Below are 21,811 nucleotides of genomic sequence, written 5' to 3' on the forward strand. Positions count from 1 at the left end.
TATTATTCCTCTCCCCCCCAACCAGAATTAACGTTAAAATTCATTTTTAATTATTTTTCTTATTTTTTTCAAGCATTTATTTTATATTTTAATTTAAAAATTTAAAAGTGAAAAAAAGTTTTGAAAATAATTTTATTTATAAAATCATTTTTCCAAAAAATAACATTCTTTTTTCGTATCTTACAAATGTAGAAATTATTTCTTTATTTTTCAATAAAAAAAATTAGCAAGATCAAAAAGTTATTTGTTAGGGAAGAGAGAGAAGAGGAGCAAAATAATTAACTATATACATATATATGTCTAGGAATACCCAACCATGTGAATTTAAATCACATGGTTGACCCTAATCATGTGGTTGTGCTTGGTGGGTTAATATCACAGCAATTAGGCTTGGTTTATTATCACACTGAATCAACCTTAGGAATGCATTTAATTGGATATCGCTAATTGACGTCACGCGTGTGTTTTGAACTTCAGAATTGTTGACAAAACATTGACTTCAGAATTGTGACAAAACCGAATGCTACGATTTACCCACGATTGCGTCACTTGCAGGACACCAATTGAGAAGGACGAGTGCATAAAACAACAAATCTGTTTGATTGCCTGAAAAAACAGAGAGGTTTTGAAAGCCAATTACTATAAACACTTCAATATTACAGCCGGTAGTAAAGCTAATCCAGATACACCTTCTTCAATAATGATTCGTGTGATTTCGATAGCGTTTCTGTTTGTTCCTAGTTTAAGTATTAATTAGCGAACCTTAATGCGTGTCCTTTTTTATTTCCTTTTTCAAAAATGATTTCAAAAAGCATATGTTAAAGGAGGTGTTTACAAAACATCCTGTATTCAAAAAATTTAAGTAGTACTTACATTTAGGAATATCTTCTAAAGGAAAACCATGTTTGTCATATAACTCTCTACCTAATTCACATCGGTCAAACACTTTGCATTCCACTAAGCAAATGACAGTAGTAAGGAAGATTACTGTACGAATCTAAAAGAGAAAAACAAAATAAAATTTTTTTATTCAGTGACAAATTAACTTCTTAAGGATATTATCATTCATTGTTAAAAGAAATATCAAGACTCAACGATTCAGCTACAACAACATTTAAAATGGTCGGGGTAATTTTTTTCTACTCTAAAAAAGCATCAATCTATAAAAACTATAATGACCATTAAAAATATGAGCACTTAAGAGTTAACTCCTAAATGGAACCAATAGTTAGCCTGATTCTAAAATGATCCTTAAAAGGGAACTAAACTTGAAATTTTAGAATAAATATATGTTGAGTCACTATGGCTCAGGGGATAGAGCTCGCCTTCCAATAAGGTGAGCCGGGGTTGGATCCCGGCGATGCCTGGCCAATACGAATTCTGCATCCGGTTTGCACCGACCATAGTGTTGACGTGAAATATCCTTAGTGGTAGACGGATCATGGGTTAGAGTCTCCTTGCCGTCAGTCTAACCGTGGGAGGTTCTCGTGGTCTTCCTCTCCATGTAACGCAAGTGATTGTTAGCTCCATCAAAAAGCCCTCCACGTAATGCAAATTTCTCCCGTTACTTGATCAAGGAGTTCCCTTGTCTTCTGGATTGGGTTCAAAATTACAAGGCTACGGAGTTGAACATTGGTAGTCGTAAACCCAAAAATTCGGTCGACTGTTCAACGACGGTTATAAAATAAAATAAATATATGCTAATAATGTAGTTCATTTGTGTGATGCATTTCATCAATTTCGAAATTCTAGATACAAGAATTCCATTGCACTCGTCCTTGTTTTTTCATTCCAATATTCTGTATTCATTTGTTGTTTTTGTTGTCTTATGCCACTTGTCAATACTGTTAAGCCTATTTTAAAGCAAGAGGGGTGCGCTTCTTCCTGTTTTCATGTGGCACCATCTATGGCCAAGTTTTCGACTTCTGCCACACACATATGTCACAGCCCGTTTTACAAGTAGGGCACATTCACACACCATCCATCCGTAGATCGTAATTTTGACCTGAACCAGAGCACGATTAATCTCCGATCCAGTACACTCAGAGGTATTGATTGATCATAGGAACTTGGAGGACTTTGTGACGCCGATAGATTCAGCGTGCTCCAGTCACCATTTTGTACTCGGGGAGTCTTCGGCCGGTGAGAAATCGAACTCACGACCTCTTGGACATGAGCCCAATGCCCTATTAACCAGGCTATCACGGCCTTATGTATTTATTTAAGATAAAATTTAAGTGGAAGCCCAAATGTTCTTTTATACAGAAAAAAAAAAGATGTTTCATGCTTAGACAAACAATTTCTGCCTTATTTTATACAGTTCTTGCGCATCTGCAATTTAGTTTTGTTGCCGAACAGAGGCTACCAAAATGTGACAAGATGGAAATAACAATACAGACATTTGACTTAAACTCCAAATGAACAAAAGTAAAGTTGTACCACTATTTAAATAAGAGTTTTCATTTAGTAAAAAGTAGTAACAGTTTGATCAATTTTTTTAGCAATGATGTATTTTTTAATGCTGTATTTTTGTTATGCTTTATTTTTGCAGTATTGTATTTTCGTAATGCTGTACTTTTGCAGTGCACACCGGTTTCCCGAAAGGAAATATTTTTAAACGCATTAAAAAATATTTAAACTAAAAATTTTAAGTTTTAAACTTTCTTGAACCTCTAAAATTCTTCAAAAATTATAAGTTTTTAATTCCTATTTTTCTTTTCAATAATTATTTCTCTATCAACTTAATTTTTTAAAAAAACGTTTAAGCGTTCCGGTTTTTGAGTGCTTCGACTTTCATAATGATAATTAGCACTTAAAACTTTTATAAAACTTTTAGTAACTTAATGTTTTTAAAGACAAATATTCGTAGCGGTAGTTAATATTTCAAATAACGAGGTTAAAACGGTAAAAATATAGTTATTTCATACACAAACATTACGAATGATAATTTATGGCTTGACAGTGATGGTTTTTAAAGCTTATTTATGTCTTATTATTGAGCAAAGATTCGTAAAACAATATAATGTATTAAAAATATAATTGAAGTTAGTTAAAGACCAGCATAACATTGAATACGTTTTTAAAAAAATAAACAGAACTTACCATTCTAACAGACACTTTCAATCGCAGTAGTAGGTGAAATTCTTTCATAACATCCCGCGTTAAAGAAGTTGGTGACCCGTTTTTTCTTTAGTTTCTTAGAGCTAGAGGTCCTCTCGGATGTTCCGCTAACCCCGTTTTATTTTCATTGTCAAGTTCTTTTAGTGGTTTCTATTATAGAGGTTTTTCACCCCTGATCGTTGTCGGGCCTTAGGAAAATTTTGAAAGATCGATTAAAAACGGAAATATGTGAAAGCTACGAAAAGACAGGCCTGTTAACTTAGAAAAGATTAGAAAGAGCCTAAGAAATTTAATTTGGAAGCTTATTCTTGTCTTGCCTTTATTCTTTATTTAAATTTATAATTCGAACCATCATTTACTCATGGTCAAATCAGTTAAATAACTACTCAAAAACAGAATTTAAGGTCTTAGGAAAATTTTGAAATATCGATTAAAAATTGAAATATATGAAAGCTACGAAAGGGAAGACATTAAATGCAATGAATACAATTGATTACCAATGAATTGGAATGGACCTGATGAATACAATTTGAGACATTATTACTGTCTTAGTCTTTATTTAAATTTATAAATAGAACCATCATTTGCTCATGATCAAATCAGTTAAATAACTACTCAAAAACAGAATTTATTCGAAGAAACTTTTTTCAATGCTGATAAAAATTAGCATTTTTATTTTAATTATTTTTATATATAATTATTCCGGAACGATCGGGACCATCGCTATTCCGGAAAACTGATTTTTCCGGTTTTCTGAATCGCTACAAAAAGCCGTTTTTTTTATTGTTAAATCCAACTGAAAAAAAATAAATAAATTGTAAATAATCTTAAAAAGTAGAAAAAACGATGAAGCAATATACTAATTATTATTTCCAAAATGATGGTATGGTAAACATCTTTAAAAAAAGAACGAAAAACCCTAAAATCTTATGAGGAAAAAAATTTTTCTTTTATTAAAAATGGCGGGAAAATTTACCGAATTTCGTTCCGGTTTTCCGGTTTCTTGATTTCCGGATAACGGGTTCTGTACTGTACTAGCAATTCAGAAACAAAGCTCATGTTATAGATCACATTTAATTTTTAACCTTGAACTACGTTTTTCGATAGAATTTATAAGCAAAACATTAATAATCATTAGATGTGAGCTTATTTTGATAGAAATTTTGATATAAAAATATTTAGCAAATAAAGTAAAAGTATCTAACGCGATGATTTTAAATATTTTTATTTGATCAAAATGTGGGAAATGTCACCCTTCTTCTTACCCCTTTTCCCTATCGTTTATAGCCCCTACGCATAGCTCCTAAAAGTAGTAAGCTCCACCGCATTTCTAATCAGAGAAATCAATATCATAGAATTAGAAAATAAGAGCACGAACTATTTTAACATGATTATTAAAGTGGGCTCTCAAACAAAAACTTCATCATTTTTAAAGGTACTGCACCTGGTATATATGATTGATTAAAATTTAACAATAATCTAGAATTTAAAAATAAAATTGATAATAAGATAAAGAAAAACTTAAGTTGTTCGTTTTTAAAGATGAAAAATATATTGGGATCCTTAGGGATTTGTCTTCCTAAGGGATGCGCAAAAAGTAAACATCCAAAGATCCTAGAAAATGTTCCGAGGCTAACTCCAGTAACGAATCTACTTATATTAAGTTTCTTCTTAAAAGAAACAATTGAGCCGCAAGGGTTCAGGGGATAGAGAGTTCGCCTTCCAATAAGGTGAACCGGGTTCGAATCCCAGCGATAACTGGTTGATACGAATTCCGCACCCGGCTCGCACCGACCACGGAACTATCCTCAGTGGTAGACGGATCATGGGTTAGAGTTCCCTTGCAGTCAGGCTGACCGTGGGAGGTTCTAGTGGTCTTCCTTTTCATGTAACGCAAAGGCAGTTATTTCATCAAAAGTCCTCCACGTATTCAAATTTCTCCCAGAACTTGATCCAGGAGTTTCCTTGTCTCCTGGGTTGGGTTCAAAATTACCTAGTTGAACTTTAGTAGTCGTGAACCCAAAAATTGGGTTAGCTGTTCAACGACGGTTATAAAATAAAACAAAAAATAAGTAAAAGAAAAAATCGCTAGTTTTTCGAACTCTTTATTTAAAAATCCTACCATCAGATATCATGGGTTTCCAACTTATATGGGGCCGGGGGGCCACAATTAAAAACACAAATAAAATGTCGGGCCGCAACTTTATCAAAATTTTATGTCGGACTCTTTTATGCTTGAAGGAACATTAAATATTACTGTCAGATTTTTACCAAGTTGTACAAAACAAAAGTATTGAATTACAAATTAAAACAAGAAGTAGATTCTTAAAAATATTTAATTGTTATTAATAATATTTTTAAACATGTTAAATAAATAATAAAAATTCGGGCTACAATAACTTTAATGTGCACCTATGCATTAAACAATTAATGTGCAACAGATATCAAATTGTTAAGATATAAAACTTTAAAAAGGTTGGTATTAAAACCGGATGCGGCCCCCTGGCAGCCAGTTGGAAACCCCTGAGATAGATGAACACCGGCTTGTCTGAAAAGTAAAGGCGGCTGCAATGTACCACCAGGGATGGTGGGAAAGGAGGTCGCTGTGGGGTTAGATACTCCGCAAACATTGTCTAGCCGTTCGGCATACTTGCAAAAATTTCATATTCTCACTTTTGTTATTATTATTTTTTTTTAAGAAACGCAAGTGAAATTATTTAACGTTTATTTTTCTTTTAAATAGCTATAAAAAAAAAGCATACTTTAGTATAGTTTAAGGTAGTCATTTCACTATTTTGCCTTAAAGAAATCTAATCCTTTCATTGCCAATCATTCTTCATGAGACTTTTATTTCCGAATACATGCAAGTCAGTTTCATCAGAAAAACTTGCAAACATAGTATTTTTTCAAACTGTGAACACGTTATGGATGTTTAGTTGAAACAGTTGTTCGTTTAATTCAATCAGAGAACAAAATTCCACAACAGAAAATATTTAATACCTTTTAGTCCCATTCGCCTCCTGCTTTTGAATTTCTTTACCTTTCTCTAATACATGGAGCTGTTCTCGGATTGCAAAAGGTTGAAGGCGATTAAACTTAAAAAATATGCTTAGTTGTTGATTTTTATAGCTCACTAATTATGCTTAATTTCTAAACTGCCTTCATAAATTTCTTAAGCACATCATTGATTACTAGATACTTTATATATATATGATTAAATTGATAAGGTATAATGATGATCATTTTAAATCAAATTTATTAAACACTTAATAAAATATCAAAGTATTGATTTTGCCAACACTTAAAATCTAAAAATAAAAATTTTCTCAACAATATAGGAAAAGTTTACAACTATGTTTTTTTTTTCTTTTATATATATATATATATATATATATATATATATATATATATATATATAACCGTCATTGAACAGCCGACCAGATTTTTGAGTTTACGACTACTAATGTTCAACTACGTAACCTTGTAATTTTGAACCCAATCCAGAAGACAAGAAAACTCTTGGATCAAGTATTGGGAAAAATTTGCCTTCGTGGAGGACTTTCGATTAACATAACTAACCCGCATTTGCGTTACATGAAGAGGAAGACCAAGAGAACCTCCCACGGTTAGCCTGACGACAAGGGGACTCTAACCCATGATCCGTCTACCACTGAGGATATTTCACGTCAGCACTGTGGTTGGTGCAAGCCGGATGAGGAATTCGTATCAACCAGCCATCGCCGGGATCGAACCCCGGTCCACCTCATTGGAAGGCGAATGCACTATCCCCTGAGCTATTGCGGCTCAACTATGCTATTTATAGCTTACAGCATAAGTCCCCAAAAAATATAAATATTTTATGTCGTTTTTGAGGTCCCTTTATTATAATATGTAAAAATAATTGTAGGCTCTAATTTATGACTGGGTCAAAATTGGAATTTCCCCTCACCCAATAACATAAGGTTGCACCCCTCTGTGTACCACCATCATATCGTAGTTGCATAATTGAGGTGCCTGAACCTCTATGACCCCTTTGGCTGACAATTGCCGGTTGCGAGAGCGTTTTATTGTAGAAACAGTATACAAAAAATTAGAAATGTGTTAGGTTGTAAAATATAAACTTAATTCAAAACTATTTTGCAAAAATTTTAGCATAAAATATAAACTTCTATGTTATTTGTAAAGCTTTTGAAAGAACATATCTATAGCAGGATCTAGCTATAGCTCAGTTGGATCCAGGAACATAATCCAATTTTTCGAACCCCCTTTATCTAAAAATGAAAATTTACGCCTGCATTTTTTTATTATTTGTCTATTTAGTATAGTGTGTTTTATAACAAGTCTTAAATGTAGTCGACACTAAAATTGTAACAATGTGAAATATAGAGCCAACTTAAAAACAATAGTCAAACTTTGGGTTGAGTTTAAATGATTTATGTATTTTGTGTTACTTCACAAAAAATTGCAGTCCGTGATTAGAAAACGAATTATTACGGGGGAATTTTTTTTTTTTTTTTTTTCATCATGGAAATGTTGTCATGAGAACCAGGTTGTAACCACTTACTGAATTAAGCAAGGAATGTATCTTTGGTCTTGGATAAAGCTCGGATTCAAATTTATAAATTTTCTTGAAATTCTGATATTCTTTTCTCATTATTTTTGCTTAGTTTCAGGATATGCTCACTTGATAAATTTTCCTAAACACTTCATTTAATATGCACTTAAGAAGATTACGCAAATTTTATAAAAAGAGTTTTATTTCTTTCTTTGAAAAATTTAATCGATTATTGAAAGATTGACTATTTGCTTTACTTTCCTCAGCTCAGTTTAAAGTATTTTTAGTAACGTAATTTTCGTTATGTAATTTCATTCAGTTTATACATTTTGATTAATCAAGTAGACGAACCTGATTTTTATGATAAAAGATGCAATAAAATATGTTCTATAGGCAGCTATTTTGTTAAAAATTATTTAAACAAAAGATATCTTAATAATACACATGCTCCAGCACTTTTAAGCACTCTGGAAAAAAAAAAAACTTTATTTTAAACCGAACTAATTGAGAGTTAAATTTTTCCTAACCTGCAATTTAATTCTCTCGCTTTTGTGACTGTGAGGATGGAATTGCAATTACAATTTTCGACTACTTTCCGACAAGCAAGAGTGCTCTAATCTTTACTGAAACTATGTAGAGGATGTTCGCTCAATCGTTTCCTGATAGCTACGAATAGAATTTCTCATCAAAGGGAACTAACAGTCACTAAGCATTTTGGACATTTTCCAACTAGCTAGTGTGTTTAAATTTTATTTGGAATTCTGTACTAGATAACAATACAAACTTAAATCGTTTTCTGACTATTGCAAACAGAATTTATGGTCCAAATGGAATTTATTGTAAGTTACGATTTCGACCATTTTTTGAAAAGTTTCCTCACAGAGTTCAAAACTAAAATGGTGACAATAAAGAAATTGGTTGAACTATTATCTTCTTAGTTCCACAAACTGGTATCCTATTTCATCACCAGATCGCAAATCGATTACTATGTGAGATGCTGACGCCCGGTGGCTGAGCGGTAGCGCTTCGCGCTGTCGTGCCACAGGTCCCTGGTTCGATCCTCGGGCCGGGCAAGGTTGACTCAGCCTTTCATCCCTTCAGTGGGTCGATAAATGAGTACCAAGCATGCTTGGGAACTAAACACTGGGGGTTCCGCGTTCGGTTGACCACCTGACCGGAACATCTGCTCATGCACCCCAGAGCCCAAGGTCAAGAAAACTGAGATGGGCACAGTAGGCCTTGGCCCTCTATGGGCTGTCGCGCCGCTGAGTTTAGTTTAGTATGTGAGATGCTAAAGTGCTCGAATTTTATTGGAGCTCTGTACATGATGCTAACAGAAGTTATTATTTCTTAAATGTTGAATTGAAACCACAGATTCCCCACGGGAAATCTTTTCCCACACATTGCTTGAAAATGATGTACCTTATTTTTTCTCTTTTAGTTTTACTAATCTTTATTTGCTTTTTATTTTATTATTTAAATAATCTTATTTATTTATTTTTCTTGATTTTTAAAACAGGAATTTTTTTTCTTTGGAAACGTTTTAAAAATATTGATCTTAAAATCCAATTAAAATTGAAGTGCTTAAAGTAATGTGAAATTAAAAAAAAAATGATTCAATTTAAATATTTATCCCTTCAAGCCTCACAACGTGCTAAAAACAAAATGCCAAAATAAATAAACCGCCACTATATTTCCTTACATATACATTTTCTAACAGAATTAATATATTTCTTTACTGATGTGAAACATGTTATGTGGTAGTTTCTTGTTTTTTAGAAAAATAGGTGCAGATAGTAAAACTATATCAGGATGTTGATATTTTTTTTATTGAACTCTTTCTCATTTAAAGACTAACTTAATATTTTATACTAATATCTGAAAAATAACTGAAAAAATGTAGTGTTTCCGTATATCATTGAACATCTTCAATTAATCTCTCCAATTATCAAATCTTGAAAATGATAACAGTGCACACAAAAATTGCTAATTTTTAATCCAACAATGAAATTTCCCATAATAAGATGCAATTTTCTGAGCTTGAAGAATAGATACTAAATTTCTAAACAATCAGGGGTGGGATTTTGAAAGTAAATTTAAAAATATATATATATATAAATATATATATATATATACAGTCAAACCCCGCTATAGTGAACCTTCAAGGGATCGAAATTTCGGTTCACTATAACCGGGTGTTCACTATATCCGTTACGCAGATAATTTCCCTTTTATTGCACATTATTCAAATAAATGATTGAAAAATATTATGTAGTAGCAAAAAATGTGTTATTTTTCATTACTCTTCGTCTTGCGTGCAAAAAAAAATTAGTAATCTTTAGCTGATGAGCAATCCTCAACATCAGTTATGGAAACATTTCCCGACTCTCAGATAATTTTTCCCAAATTTCTGTTATTCCGTTTTTTAAACCTGTCTAACCAGCCTTTCGAGCACATGAAAGTAGTCTCATAAAAACATTTAGCAAATTCATCCACATTTGTCCAGATACAGGAAAATTGCGGCTTCTTCGAATGGTGAACCACTTCAGTAATGCTTCTTCATCATCCTCGTGATCTACTTTTCTCAACTTATTCTGTCATCTAAATTTTTTTCATGAGCAGAAATTATTAATTGCCTACTTTTCCATATGTTACAAACTTCAGATTTGGATAGTTTATATTCCCTGAAAATATAAAAAAAATAAAGAAAAAACACAGTCGAAGACAGAAAAAAGTTCATTATATCCAACTTCCTCACTTTTTTGGTTCACTATATCCGGGAGTTCACTATAAACCATGTTCACTATAGCGGGGTTTGACTATATATATATATATATATATATATATATATGTTTGTGTGTGTGTGTAAAACATATCTCTTTTTCGACATATTTAAATTTAAGAACTTAAAATATTGATTGTGTTCCCGATTTGTTAAATACAGTCCTAATAGTTCAGTCAGCTGATCAGTCTAAAGTATGAAGTCGTTATTGTAAACTTTAACCTTTTATAAATAAATTTTAATACTTCTGGAAATATTAAAGCAAATTAAAAAAATTATACCACAATATACAATTATGATTGAAGAAATTTTTTAATGAATGAAAAAAAAAAAAAACTGGAACATATATATCCCTACATATTTTAACAAAAAAATTTAATATGGTAGAAAAAAGAAATATGTATTTATCTGCTTTATGAAACTAGCAGCAATGCTGTCGTTTCTTTAAACCTGAGCAGTGATCGAAAAAAGTAAATTACATTTGTAGTCTGCTACAATTACTTTCTTACAAATGTAATTAACTACAACTACTTTGTTTTAAAAGTAGTGACTTCAAACTACTTTTGTAGTCACACTTCCTTAAAGTAGTCACTACTTTAAGGAACTGAACTCTGCTTGAGAAGTTAATATATACCTACATTTAAAATGGTTTTGAATATTGACTTACATTAACCATTCATGCTTACACAGGCCAGTTTGTTATTCTAAAACATTTTTTTTTCTGAATTTGTTCATTTAATTCAACTTTCTATGCTCTTCTCGATAGCAAATATCTAATTTAAGAAATGCTAAAAATTATCAAATTATTATTTTGTGAAGTGTATAATGCTTTTTTTTCTTTTAAGAAATTAAGCTTATCAAAAATATGTTCCTTTCCTTTAAAATAACATCAATGTTTCACGAGTTTCATCAATGTTCACAATCACATGTGAAAGCGTTATCAAATGGGCAAATTATATATTATTCGTAGTGGCTAGCTTAAATATTAGTTATGTGCGTCTCTAAATATTTGATTATTGTTAACTCACAGTAATAGGGATATTTGAAATTGCGTTTGTTGACAGACCCTCACAGATTTGTACCCATCAAATTTGATAGACTTAAAAGCAATTAACTTATTTGCTGTTTTAAATCCTTCAAATACTTACCTCTTAATTTATGTGTCGTAACTTTAGCTTTAATTAATAATACAATGACAAGCAAGACCAAGACTATTTTTAACACACCCTTTTCTCAAAAAAAAACTTATCCTTTCAGTTTTCAAGAACTGATTATATACGATACTCTCACAGCATTTATAACATTTATTTTTTGCCGATTCCTATACCCCATTGACTAGTAATTTTAGTCCTGGATTCAATGTTTTTCTTTGAAATGGCAATTTTCAAAATGGTAGTTCCATTATGGTCATCATCAATGGCTCAACAGTCCAGGGTGGGTCTTAGCCTTCTCAAGAAGTTTTTTTTCCAGGCTAACCTTTTTCCTGCCAGCATTTTCCAGTTTTTAGTATGGTAGTTTACACTTTGATTTTTGAAATATCTATTTTCATAATTTCCAAGCAAATATATATATTAATTTTGTTTCATTAGAGTTTATTTCTAATAAAAACAAAATATTTACTGATTTATATTATTATTTATTACAGATCGATAATAAGTACTTCTCAGCATTAAAAAAACACAACACTTCTAAGTCAGGAATTTCAACTTGGATCTAGGATTACTGTCCACACCCCCACTCCTTTACGTACAACCTAGACGACAAAACAATAGCACATAATTTATACTACCCCCACAAGATTTAATTATTTGAACATCATAGTATTAAAATTATGATACCAATTCATTATAATAACTTTTTCTTTATTTTATATGCAAACAATTCAGAATAGCAAAAAAATTTATATATTTAACAATTATTCTAAAGTCTATTCATTAGAAAAATATAACATGCATATTTTTTTAAACACACTTAAAAATAACATAAATATTTTATAATAATTTAATGCTTATTAGATAGTGTACGGTAGCACACAAAGTTTATTTAAATATAATTATTAGCAAATATATAATAATTTATATTTTGAATTACACTTCTATGAAACTCTCTCAGCATTTAAAACAAGCTTAGATAATTCTTCTAAGCTAATAATTTTATCTGATTTTATTCCTAAATTTGATACTATCTCTTTTAAATGTTGAACATCAATCGCTAGCTGACGCCGGATTTTATCATCATCAGTCACTCCACTGCCAGTACTCTGTCCTGAAGGTTTATCCCTAGCTCTTTTCAAAATTTTTAAGCTATCTTCCATTTTTTTAATTGATGTTAAAACATCTTGTACGATAGCCGTACACTGACTAACAATTCCATGAGTAACTTCCAGTTTACAAAAATCTGTCCATTCCTTGGAAAGAATAGCTTTAGTTCCTTCCAAAAATTCATTTAAAGGTGCAAACACAAGAGAAACATAAGGCGAAGGCTTTACGGGCATTTCACGGTTTGTTCGTCGATAAAGTCGTGGAATATCACTGATTAGTTTTAAGTGTCCTGTGCATCTGGATGTGAGAATAAATACCACACAATCTGCAGCTTTTAGTGGAATTTTAGAGAGAAGGTCTATTCCATCTTGAAAGGCTTCGTCAATAGTTGAATTCATTGATTCGACATTTATTTTAGGCAAAATGGTAGCAGAAAGATATCGTTTAAATTCCTTTCTTAATACTTCAATATCTTTCATTAGCATAGCAATTTCAAGACATTTTTCAGTTTCTTGTATGAGAGCACTAAAACTTAAATTGCAGTATCGCGATAATAATTGCAACGAAAGCATAAAGAATTGACTCTTCAATGGAGATAAGAATACATTATCATCCCAACACAAACATAAATTAGCCCAGAGAGAACAAGTTATATCTAAAAGATAAGGCAACTTATCATTTTCAGACTTATCAAAGGGTTTTAACAATGAGGTTTCAAACGCACCAGCTATTTCTTGAAATCTAACTTGAAAATATAGATCCAAATTCCATTTTTTAAGAAATTCATAATAGGAAGAATGATTTCTCAATTTATTAATAGTGGCATTTTCAATGCAATATTGTTCAAATTGATGCAAGAAGTTCATAGTGGATGTGTAATTTTGATGGAAGAGTTTAGGGTCACCCGGTGAATACAATGTTACAGAATCTAAATAATCAAAACATAACATGATTTCAGGCCATACAGCATTCACTAAAAAGTCGTAACCGGGAACAACTTCAAAATGTCTGGTTTTATTGCAGGTGACAGTTAGCAGATCAGAGCAATGGTCTGGTATGAAACTTAAAATGTCCTTATAAAGTTTTATCAAACCGTTTCTGGAAAGATTACCTTGGGTAATGACTTTCCTCATAAATGGTCTTACAACGGACTTAGAAAAACAGTTTTCAACTATATTCTCTTTGCCCATGATGGCGTACGTGTGAAGAATTCTAGATATTTTCTCTTGTTCATGACTCGAGAGGCATTCAAGGAATAAACTTTCTAACCGTGTTTCAATACTTGATGATACTGTTAGTACCTCAGCTCTTTTATGATCCAATTTTTTAACCTCTGACAACTGATTCATGTGAAATTGAACTGAATTGAAAGCTACAGCAACTTTTTCTAATATCTCAATCTGTTTTAAGACACTATCTGCTTGAAAAGCGGAGTTTTGCAGGGAATCGATTTTTTCAAGTCCTTCTAAAACACTTGATATGTGCCGAACAAGAACTTTTGATTTATGTGTGCTCTTTCTTTCATCAAACATTGATTGTGCGGATTTTAAAGTTCCCTCTAAATTGGTTTTGATTTTTTCTACTTCATTTTTCAAATTTTCGAGAGGTGCAGTTAAACTCTTGATGGATTTATCTAAACCAACTAAATTGCTTGATAAATTCACGAAGTCGGCATAGTCTTTATTTATTAATTCGATCATAGACGTGCATAGTATTTTATGATACAAACCAAGATCTTCTCGCATAGTTTCTAACGAGGCATGTTTACGACAATCACTGACAAATTTATCAACACAAAAATCGTTTTCTAAGAAATCTTCTTTGTTAAAACAAAGAGGCATTGGTTTTGAGCTCAATAGAGCATCCATTTTTGTAAATTGCTTTTATTTTTAAACAAATCTAAAAAATTACAAAATTACTAGGCTTGTTTGTTTATTTTCTCTGTGCTCGTCACTATCGTCTGCCACTTTTTGTTTGATCAGCTTTGGTAATAAGAAAAGATGTATTGCTTCTGATTATGACTGGATTAATTAAAAACTCAATCGAAAAGAGTTAATAATATTTTTGAGCATTAAAATGTTCTTTAAAAAAGAGAATATTCCTTCAACATTTTAAAATTTTTAAGAAACATTACTTCCATATTTAGTTTTTTAGGTTAAAAATCAGTTGTGGCAACAGCTGCTCGTAGGCAATCCGGAAATTTCTTTTATTTACGATCTAATCTTGTTCTATCTTCTTTTCTCGTGTATTCTTCCAGCACCGGTTCTGTAGGTCGTGTATGTAATAACTTTTTCCTTTATTGGTATTCTTATTCGTATCAATTTCTTTTTTCGCTGTAAAATGATCTACTTTACATCAATTTGCATTTATTTACTGTAGCTGCGCTCTACTAACTATAACTAAATCATTTCAAGGTGTTTACAATATACAACTTAGTTGAAAAATGAAATTCTTCGAAGGTGAAGATATTTTTCATTACTCTTGGCATCAAATAGCGGAAGTGTTTTGGTTTCGCTATCCAAATCCATTTAGTAAACACGTAAGAACCGAAGATGTTTTGTACCGCAAGGTCGAAGATGGGATATTACATACAATGAGACTTCTAACCAAAACTGTAAGATTTACTTCTTTTGGGTACAACATAGCTATAAAAAACGAACCTATTATCGAAGAATCTTTCATCGATCCAGTCAATAAAACAATCAGAACATGTACCTGGAACATTGGAACTTCTGTTGCCCGCATTAAAGAGCTGTGTTTTTACAAAGAAAGAGAGAAAAGTAGTTTTGCAGTGGAGCGTAAAGCCTGGATTGAACGAACGAGACTGTATCTGCCTAGCTTATTTGAATCGTATCTTATTCACAGGTTTCAAAAGAATGTGCAAAAAACTTGTAAAGGACTGGAATTTGTTCTCGCTCAGAAATATCCTTCATCAGTGGCTGTAGAAATCAAACCATCTTCTTTCTTAGATAAAGAGAAAATATGTGAAAAGGCTAGGAAGGCTAAAGATATTGCTGCATCTAAAACTGTTCCACTATTTGCTGCTGCTTATGCAGCTGGAGCTGATAAACAGGGTTAAAATGACCCACTATTCCTAAAATATGTTTGTTTATCTTCTGTTTGTTATCTAATTAGTTAATGTTATGCATTGATTCCGCTTGCCTTATTTTTAATTTGCTTAAAGTTTTAATTCAATAATAGTTTGAAAATAATTACGAATTTTATGTTTATTTTATAAACTATATCTTCCATAAACATCTTCAAGTTTATTAAAATAATTATCTATGAGTTTATGAAAATAATTATTTATGAATATTATGATCATACTTTAAACTGTCCATCTTCAAGTTAATTAAAATATGAATGTTGTTTAATGATTTGTCCATCTTCAGTTGGTAATCTAATTAGTTAATGTAATTCTATGATTCCACTTGCCTTATTTTTAATTTGCTTAAAATTTTAATTCAATAATAGTTTGAAAATAATTATCTATGAATTTTATGATTATGCTTTAAACTATATGTGTTCATCTTCAAGTTTATTAAAATATTAATGTTATGCAATGATTCTGCTGGCCTTGTTTTTATTTTGCTTAAGTTTTAATTTAATAATAGTTTGAAAATAATTATCTATGAATTTTATGATCATACTTAAAACTATTTGTGTTGATCTTCAAGTATATATTAAAAGATTAATGTTATTCAATGTTATGCTTTTTTTTTAATTTCAAATTTATGATAAGTTAATAATGGTTTAAAATTTGCAATATTCTAATAAGGCATTTGTTTTGTTGATTAATTTTTAGTGTTTTGTTTTTGTCTAAGTCTTATGCAGCTAGAGCTTATAAACAGGGCTCAAACAACTGAACTTATTAATTTCTAAAATATTTGTTTATTTTTCAATTTTGTAAGTTTATTTGTTAATGTTTTGTAACGATTTCATTTGTCTTCTATTATAAATTGCTTAAGACATGAATTTAATGATAAATCTAATTTATAATGATAAGATTAAATTTATCTGTTTTTTAGTTTATAAAATTGAAAAAATTTTGCTTTTTAATGATTTCATCTTTATTCCCAAAGACATGGTGAGTTTACTGATGGTTAAAAATTTTTAATACTTTCTAATGTATTTATTTTGTTAAATAATCTAGGTACTAATACATGTTTGGTGAAAAGTGTTCTTCTCAGTTTTAATTTGCTTAAATGATGTACTGTGAGTTAATAAGTTTTAAAAATGATGGCAGAATTATTGTTCACTATTATTGATATCTTCAGTTAGTTAGCTCTGTATTAGTTTAAATAATATAATCTTGTGTTGATGTGTTAACAAAAATATATTTTATTCTATTTTTGATCTATTTTGAATATGTTAGTTTTAAGGTACCAGGGGTCTGTCAGGGCCAAATTTACTACCGTTTAGTGGTACCTTCACAAATTCAACTCTTGGAAAAAACGGTAGACATGTTCTACTTATACTTATTCCTAAAATTTTGTTTTTGTATCACGTAAGCGATAAATCCATATTTTTACTACATTTTTGTGTTGATTTTTTAATATAATTTTTAATCTTCACAAATTATGTCTAAATTTTCATAAAATAGGTACCTCACAGAAAAACCTAGACAGACCCCTGGGTACATTAAAAATAATATGTTTTTGCTAGTTGAAAAAATATTTCAGATTTAATTCACTGTAGTTTGCTAATAGACTTTTCGTTGCATGGGTATTTTTTTAGTTCCTATTTTATTTAAAAGAAAAAGAAAAAAAAACTTTTTCACCAGTTTAAACATTCTTAATATAATTGAAATGCTCTAGTTATTTACTGAGAATGATGATAAATGTTTAATTGTTTTAAAAAATTAAATTAATTGGCTGCAAGATAACAGTTAAAGGATTAATAATCAGTAAAGTAGTTTTAATATTTTAAAGAAAAGTGCTAAGTATCCAAGTAATGAAAATGTGAGTAATTATGTGCCATCTATGGATGGAGCTAAACTTAGTGAAAAATGCACAAATGTTTGTTTGTGTGGTTTTATTTTATTTGTGCTTTTTAACTTACAACTGTATCTAAAAGTTCAAAACGTTAGAAATCCTTTGAAATGAATCGTTATTTGAAAATTGTCGATTGCAATTAAATAAACATTTTTTAGATTTTGTCAATGGTAAGACTTATATATAGATTTATATTGTATTTGAAATTATGTTATATGTCAAAAGATAAGGAGAAAAATGGTCTCATTGAAGAAAGGAACCAATTTTTGATCTATTTCATGTTAGTTTGCGTATATTTTTAGAGCACAGATGTTACAAAATCAATTTAATTATGATTGTCTTTTTAATCATAGTTAATGAGTTTTTTACATGACAAAATAAAGGACCAAATTATTCTCCACTTTCACCTGTAATTTTTAAAATCAATACGTGATTTGATAGCATCAGCTTTTTTGATGATACCTTAGTACTTAGTATAGATTTCAATAAGTTTTGTACTGCCTAAGAAAAAAAAGATTATGAAAATTTAGTACATATAGCGCATGGCACTAAGTTTGATAAAAGGAAGAAGAAAAAAAACTGAAGGCATGTTAGGAATCTATATCTTCATTTAATAATAAGTAAAATCTAGGGCTGATTCAAGATTATTGTAGAAAAACTATTGTTGAAATTTTGCTTGATTTTTCTGTAAAAACATAATCAAGTTACAGATATATTTAAATAAAAATTACTTGCTTTTTAAAAGAAATTATTATTATTATTTTGGATGCCAGACTATAGGTGTGTAATTGCTATATGTAAGAAAGTTAACATAATTTTAAATTAATTAATTTCAATAATTTGATGTTATTGTTTCAAATTATTAATATACCATGATATTATAATAATATGAAATGCTTTTTACAGCTATTTTTTTCTGTTAAAAGAATGAACTTTGTCCTAATCAGTTAGTAGTAACTAAACTTAATTCATTGAATTGGTTTATGTAAACCAATTATTAAATTATGCAAGACTTGAGTTTAATTTACTAAACTTGTTGAAAATGTTTTTTTTTCAAATAAACTTTTCTTCTTTAAATCACTTAATTTTTTTCCCAGTTTATCTATCAAATTCTTACCTTTCTAAAGTTGATTTTAAGCCTCTTCCTTTTAATTACATAAATTATTTGGTTCATGTTTAAATAATTAATTATTCTTACATTCCATTGTATTCTCTGTAAGGAAATGATTTATTTCAGTCTGTGTATAACTTTATACCTTATAACTTTATTAATGCATTGATAATAGATTTCGTAAAAACTATTTTTAATTTATGTTTTATTGTTGGAAAAATATATTTATAATGCAATACACAATGATTTTGTTCCATTGAAAATTAAAATTTATTAAATGCTATTAAAAATAAATGAAAGACTATTGTACTCTATAGAATGTATTATGCTGTTATGTTATTTTGAATATAGTATTTCAGTTATTAGAGATTCTAAAGCTCTGCAACATTTAAAATGTGAACATCTTTTGGTAGCAGAAAACATTGTTTAATCTGTGTTTCACTGTACTTGCTTGATGGATTTTTATTGAAACTTTAAAAGTTAGAATCGTAATTTTTTTTTTCCTTCCTAGTTTTAATTCACTTAGGTTTTTTTTTCCCCTATAACAATTTCTTTTTTTTCCAAATATTTAAAAATTTTGGAATTTATTAGTATAAACACAAATATTTGTTTTAATTATTTTTAGCGCTTGCAGTGTATCTATAATTTTCATATAATTTTATGGCTAAAATCTTCTTATAAAATTAAAATTTATTGCTAGTTCCCATTTGAGATTAAAAAAATTAATTCCTAGTATTAGTTTACATTCTCCCTATACCATGTTCAAATTTTCAATCGTTATTAAAATACTTTTTATTTATTCACCCAAGTTCAAATACATTTTTTTTTTGAACTTGTAGTGGATGAAACTTGATGATGATGTAGTTTTTTCAAATATTTATTCATTAATTAGATAGGGATGAGCGAGAAACGAAATAGAATTTTCTGACTGGTTAAGCATGTGTCTTCGTTTTAAATTTTACGATAAGTGATTCAGTTGTTCATGTATTTTAAAAGCAACATCAGTGATAATTTCTAACTTACAGCTTTATTTAAACAAAAAATAGTTTTGCTCACATTTAAATATTTTATATTCGCTGTATGAGATAAATTCAATAAAGGACATTACGTGGTAGCACCTGTGGCCCACGTATCCAAATTTACACTTTTATAGTTATCTGAGACCACACTCCTTTTTTTTTTCCATTCCTACTATTAGTTCACGCTCTCCCTATATATATATATATTTATATCTTGTTCAAATTTTCAGTCGTTAATGAAATAATTTTTATTCTTCCATACAAGTTCAAATGCATTTAAAAATGGTTACAAATTATATTAAGTTCGTACGTCCTTGAAACTACAGTACAGAATCCGTTATCCGGAAATCAGAAGACCGGAAAACTAAAAAACCGGAACAAAATTCGATAAATTATCCCGCAATTTAAAAAAAAAAAATTTTTTTTCCTCTTAAGATTTTAGGATTTTTCTTCCTTTTTTGAAAGATTTTTACTTTACCATCATTTTGGAAATAATTATTAGTGTATTACTTCATCATTTTTTCTTCTTTTTAAGATTATTTCCAAATATTTTTGTTATTTTTTTAGTTGGGTTTAACAATAAGAAAACGACTTTTTGTAGCGATTCAGAAAACCGGAAAAATCAGTTATCCGGAATAGCGATGGTCCCGATCGTTCCGGATAATCGGTTCCCTTGTATTACTGTGCTGTGGCTTTTGTTTATTATGATTGTAATTGAAAGTTTTTATTCAAATAATTGGTTAAGTCCATTAATTCAATATCTACGACTTAGTATTTTCTTAAAGTAAGTTAAGCTATTTTAATCCAAATTTAATACTAATAATAAGGTTAGAATTGTCAAATTTTAGAACTTGGATGATAATTCCACTCATGAGTGTGAGCACTGTATTGTGGCCTATTTTTAAACTAGATTTTTTTTAACTTCAGAAGATATTTTGTACCTCAAATCACTCCCATATCTAAGTCACTGCATATAGCCCTGTTTTTTTACTTTTTCTTCTCAAATTTGTTTTTAACAGAACTACACTTAGTAAGTGGTGCTATATTTATACAGGAATACATGTGTATAATTGATAGTTTTATCACCCGAATTACAGATTTGTTCGATGATGTTTGCAAAACTACAAGAATAAATTTGTTTAAAAGTAATTTTGTCTCTCTCTCTCCTTTTGTTTTGTGTTGATATGGGCCAGTAATCCATAAATTAATTGTTTTAGACAATTTTTTATGTATGTAATTAGTGTGTTTAAGTGAACTTAGATTATCTTTTCAGTTGTTACACAATTGCATATTAAATATACAACTAAACCCTTTTTGCTGCACATGTCCCAGCAAAATTAACGAAAATATTTTCTAAAAAATAGGAGTAGGAGTTAGGTCATAATTATAGTGGTGTAAATGACAGCTTGATATGCCGAGAAGAAAAAATTACGCTAAGTTAAAATAAAAATATTTTTTATTTATGAAATATTTTTAATTCACTTTATAAATACATATTAATAACCCTTAACTAAACTTTGAATATAATTATTATAAGATAGTGAGTTATTTTCTCATGAATTTTTTTTATTTCAATATGGTTAGTGTACACAATATTTCAATTCAGTGCCTTAATATTGCCTCTTAATCACAATTATGATTTTCATTATTTTAAAGTAAAATTAATAATTCTATTATAAATCTGAATACTTCTTCACCACAGTATTTTTGTTTCATATTATAATTTTAAACTTTTATTGTAAATCTAAGATGGGGCACACTTATAAATCTTGTCTAAGTCTATTTATGCTATTGTATATTAGACTACTGTGTATTTATTTGCAAGTGTTGTGCATGTAAAATGTCCAACCTATAGTCTGATTTATGAATGATTCAACAAATTTTAAGAAAACAGTGCAGTTGTGATTTTTTTTAAAAATAAAAGAAAAACCTTTTTGCAATAGAGAAGGATATGAGTTGATGCTGCAGG

At 29.8% G+C, this 21,811-nt stretch overlaps 3 protein-coding genes across 3 annotated transcripts in view; 1 reads left to right on the forward strand and 2 right to left on the reverse strand.

Moving 5' to 3' along the window:
- Positions 1-3,286, reverse strand: part of LOC107445539 (lysozyme C) — an 18,051-nt gene extending 14,765 nt beyond the window's left edge. Inside the window, exons 1-2 of the mRNA XM_071181716.2 lie at positions 3,103-3,286; positions 874-997 (exon numbers count right to left, since the gene is read on the reverse strand). Of these exons, the coding sequence (XP_071037817.2) occupies positions 874-997; positions 3,103-3,150 (172 nt within the window). The 5' untranslated portion in view covers positions 3,151-3,286. The remainder of the gene's footprint in view (positions 1-873; positions 998-3,102) is intronic.
- Positions 3,287-12,298: 9,012 nt separating this feature from the next.
- On the reverse strand, positions 12,299-14,724 carry Cog2 (conserved oligomeric Golgi complex subunit 2). The gene has a single exon (XM_016059962.5). It carries the CDS (start codon positions 14,584-14,586, stop codon positions 12,553-12,555), a length of 2,034 nt encoding a protein of 677 aa, XP_015915448.3. The 5' UTR covers positions 14,587-14,724; the 3' UTR covers positions 12,299-12,552.
- A 163-nt stretch (positions 14,725-14,887) lies between these two features.
- On the forward strand, positions 14,888-20,991 carry prel (preli-like). Its single transcript, XM_016059963.5, has one exon. The coding sequence runs from the start codon at positions 15,162-15,164 to the stop codon at positions 15,795-15,797; it is 636 nt and encodes a 211-aa protein (XP_015915449.2). The 5' UTR covers positions 14,888-15,161; the 3' UTR covers positions 15,798-20,991.
- The last annotated feature ends 820 nt before the right edge of the window (positions 20,992-21,811 follow it).

The sequence above is a fragment of the Parasteatoda tepidariorum genome, chromosome 4, assembly GCF_982258835.1.
Source record: "Parasteatoda tepidariorum strain Cologne lab strain chromosome 4, Ptep-v5.0, whole genome shotgun sequence".
Lineage (NCBI taxonomy): Eukaryota > Metazoa > Arthropoda > Arachnida > Araneae > Theridiidae > Parasteatoda > Parasteatoda tepidariorum.

Bases quoted from the DNA above. Each gene is read 5' to 3' on its own strand.
- Cog2 (XM_016059962.5), bottom strand. From the start codon at position 14,586: ATGGATGCTCTATTGAGCTCAAAACCAATGCCTCTTTGTTTTAACAAA.
- prel (XM_016059963.5), top strand. From the start codon at position 15,162: ATGAAATTCTTCGAAGGTGAAGATATTTTTCATTACTCTTGGCATCAA.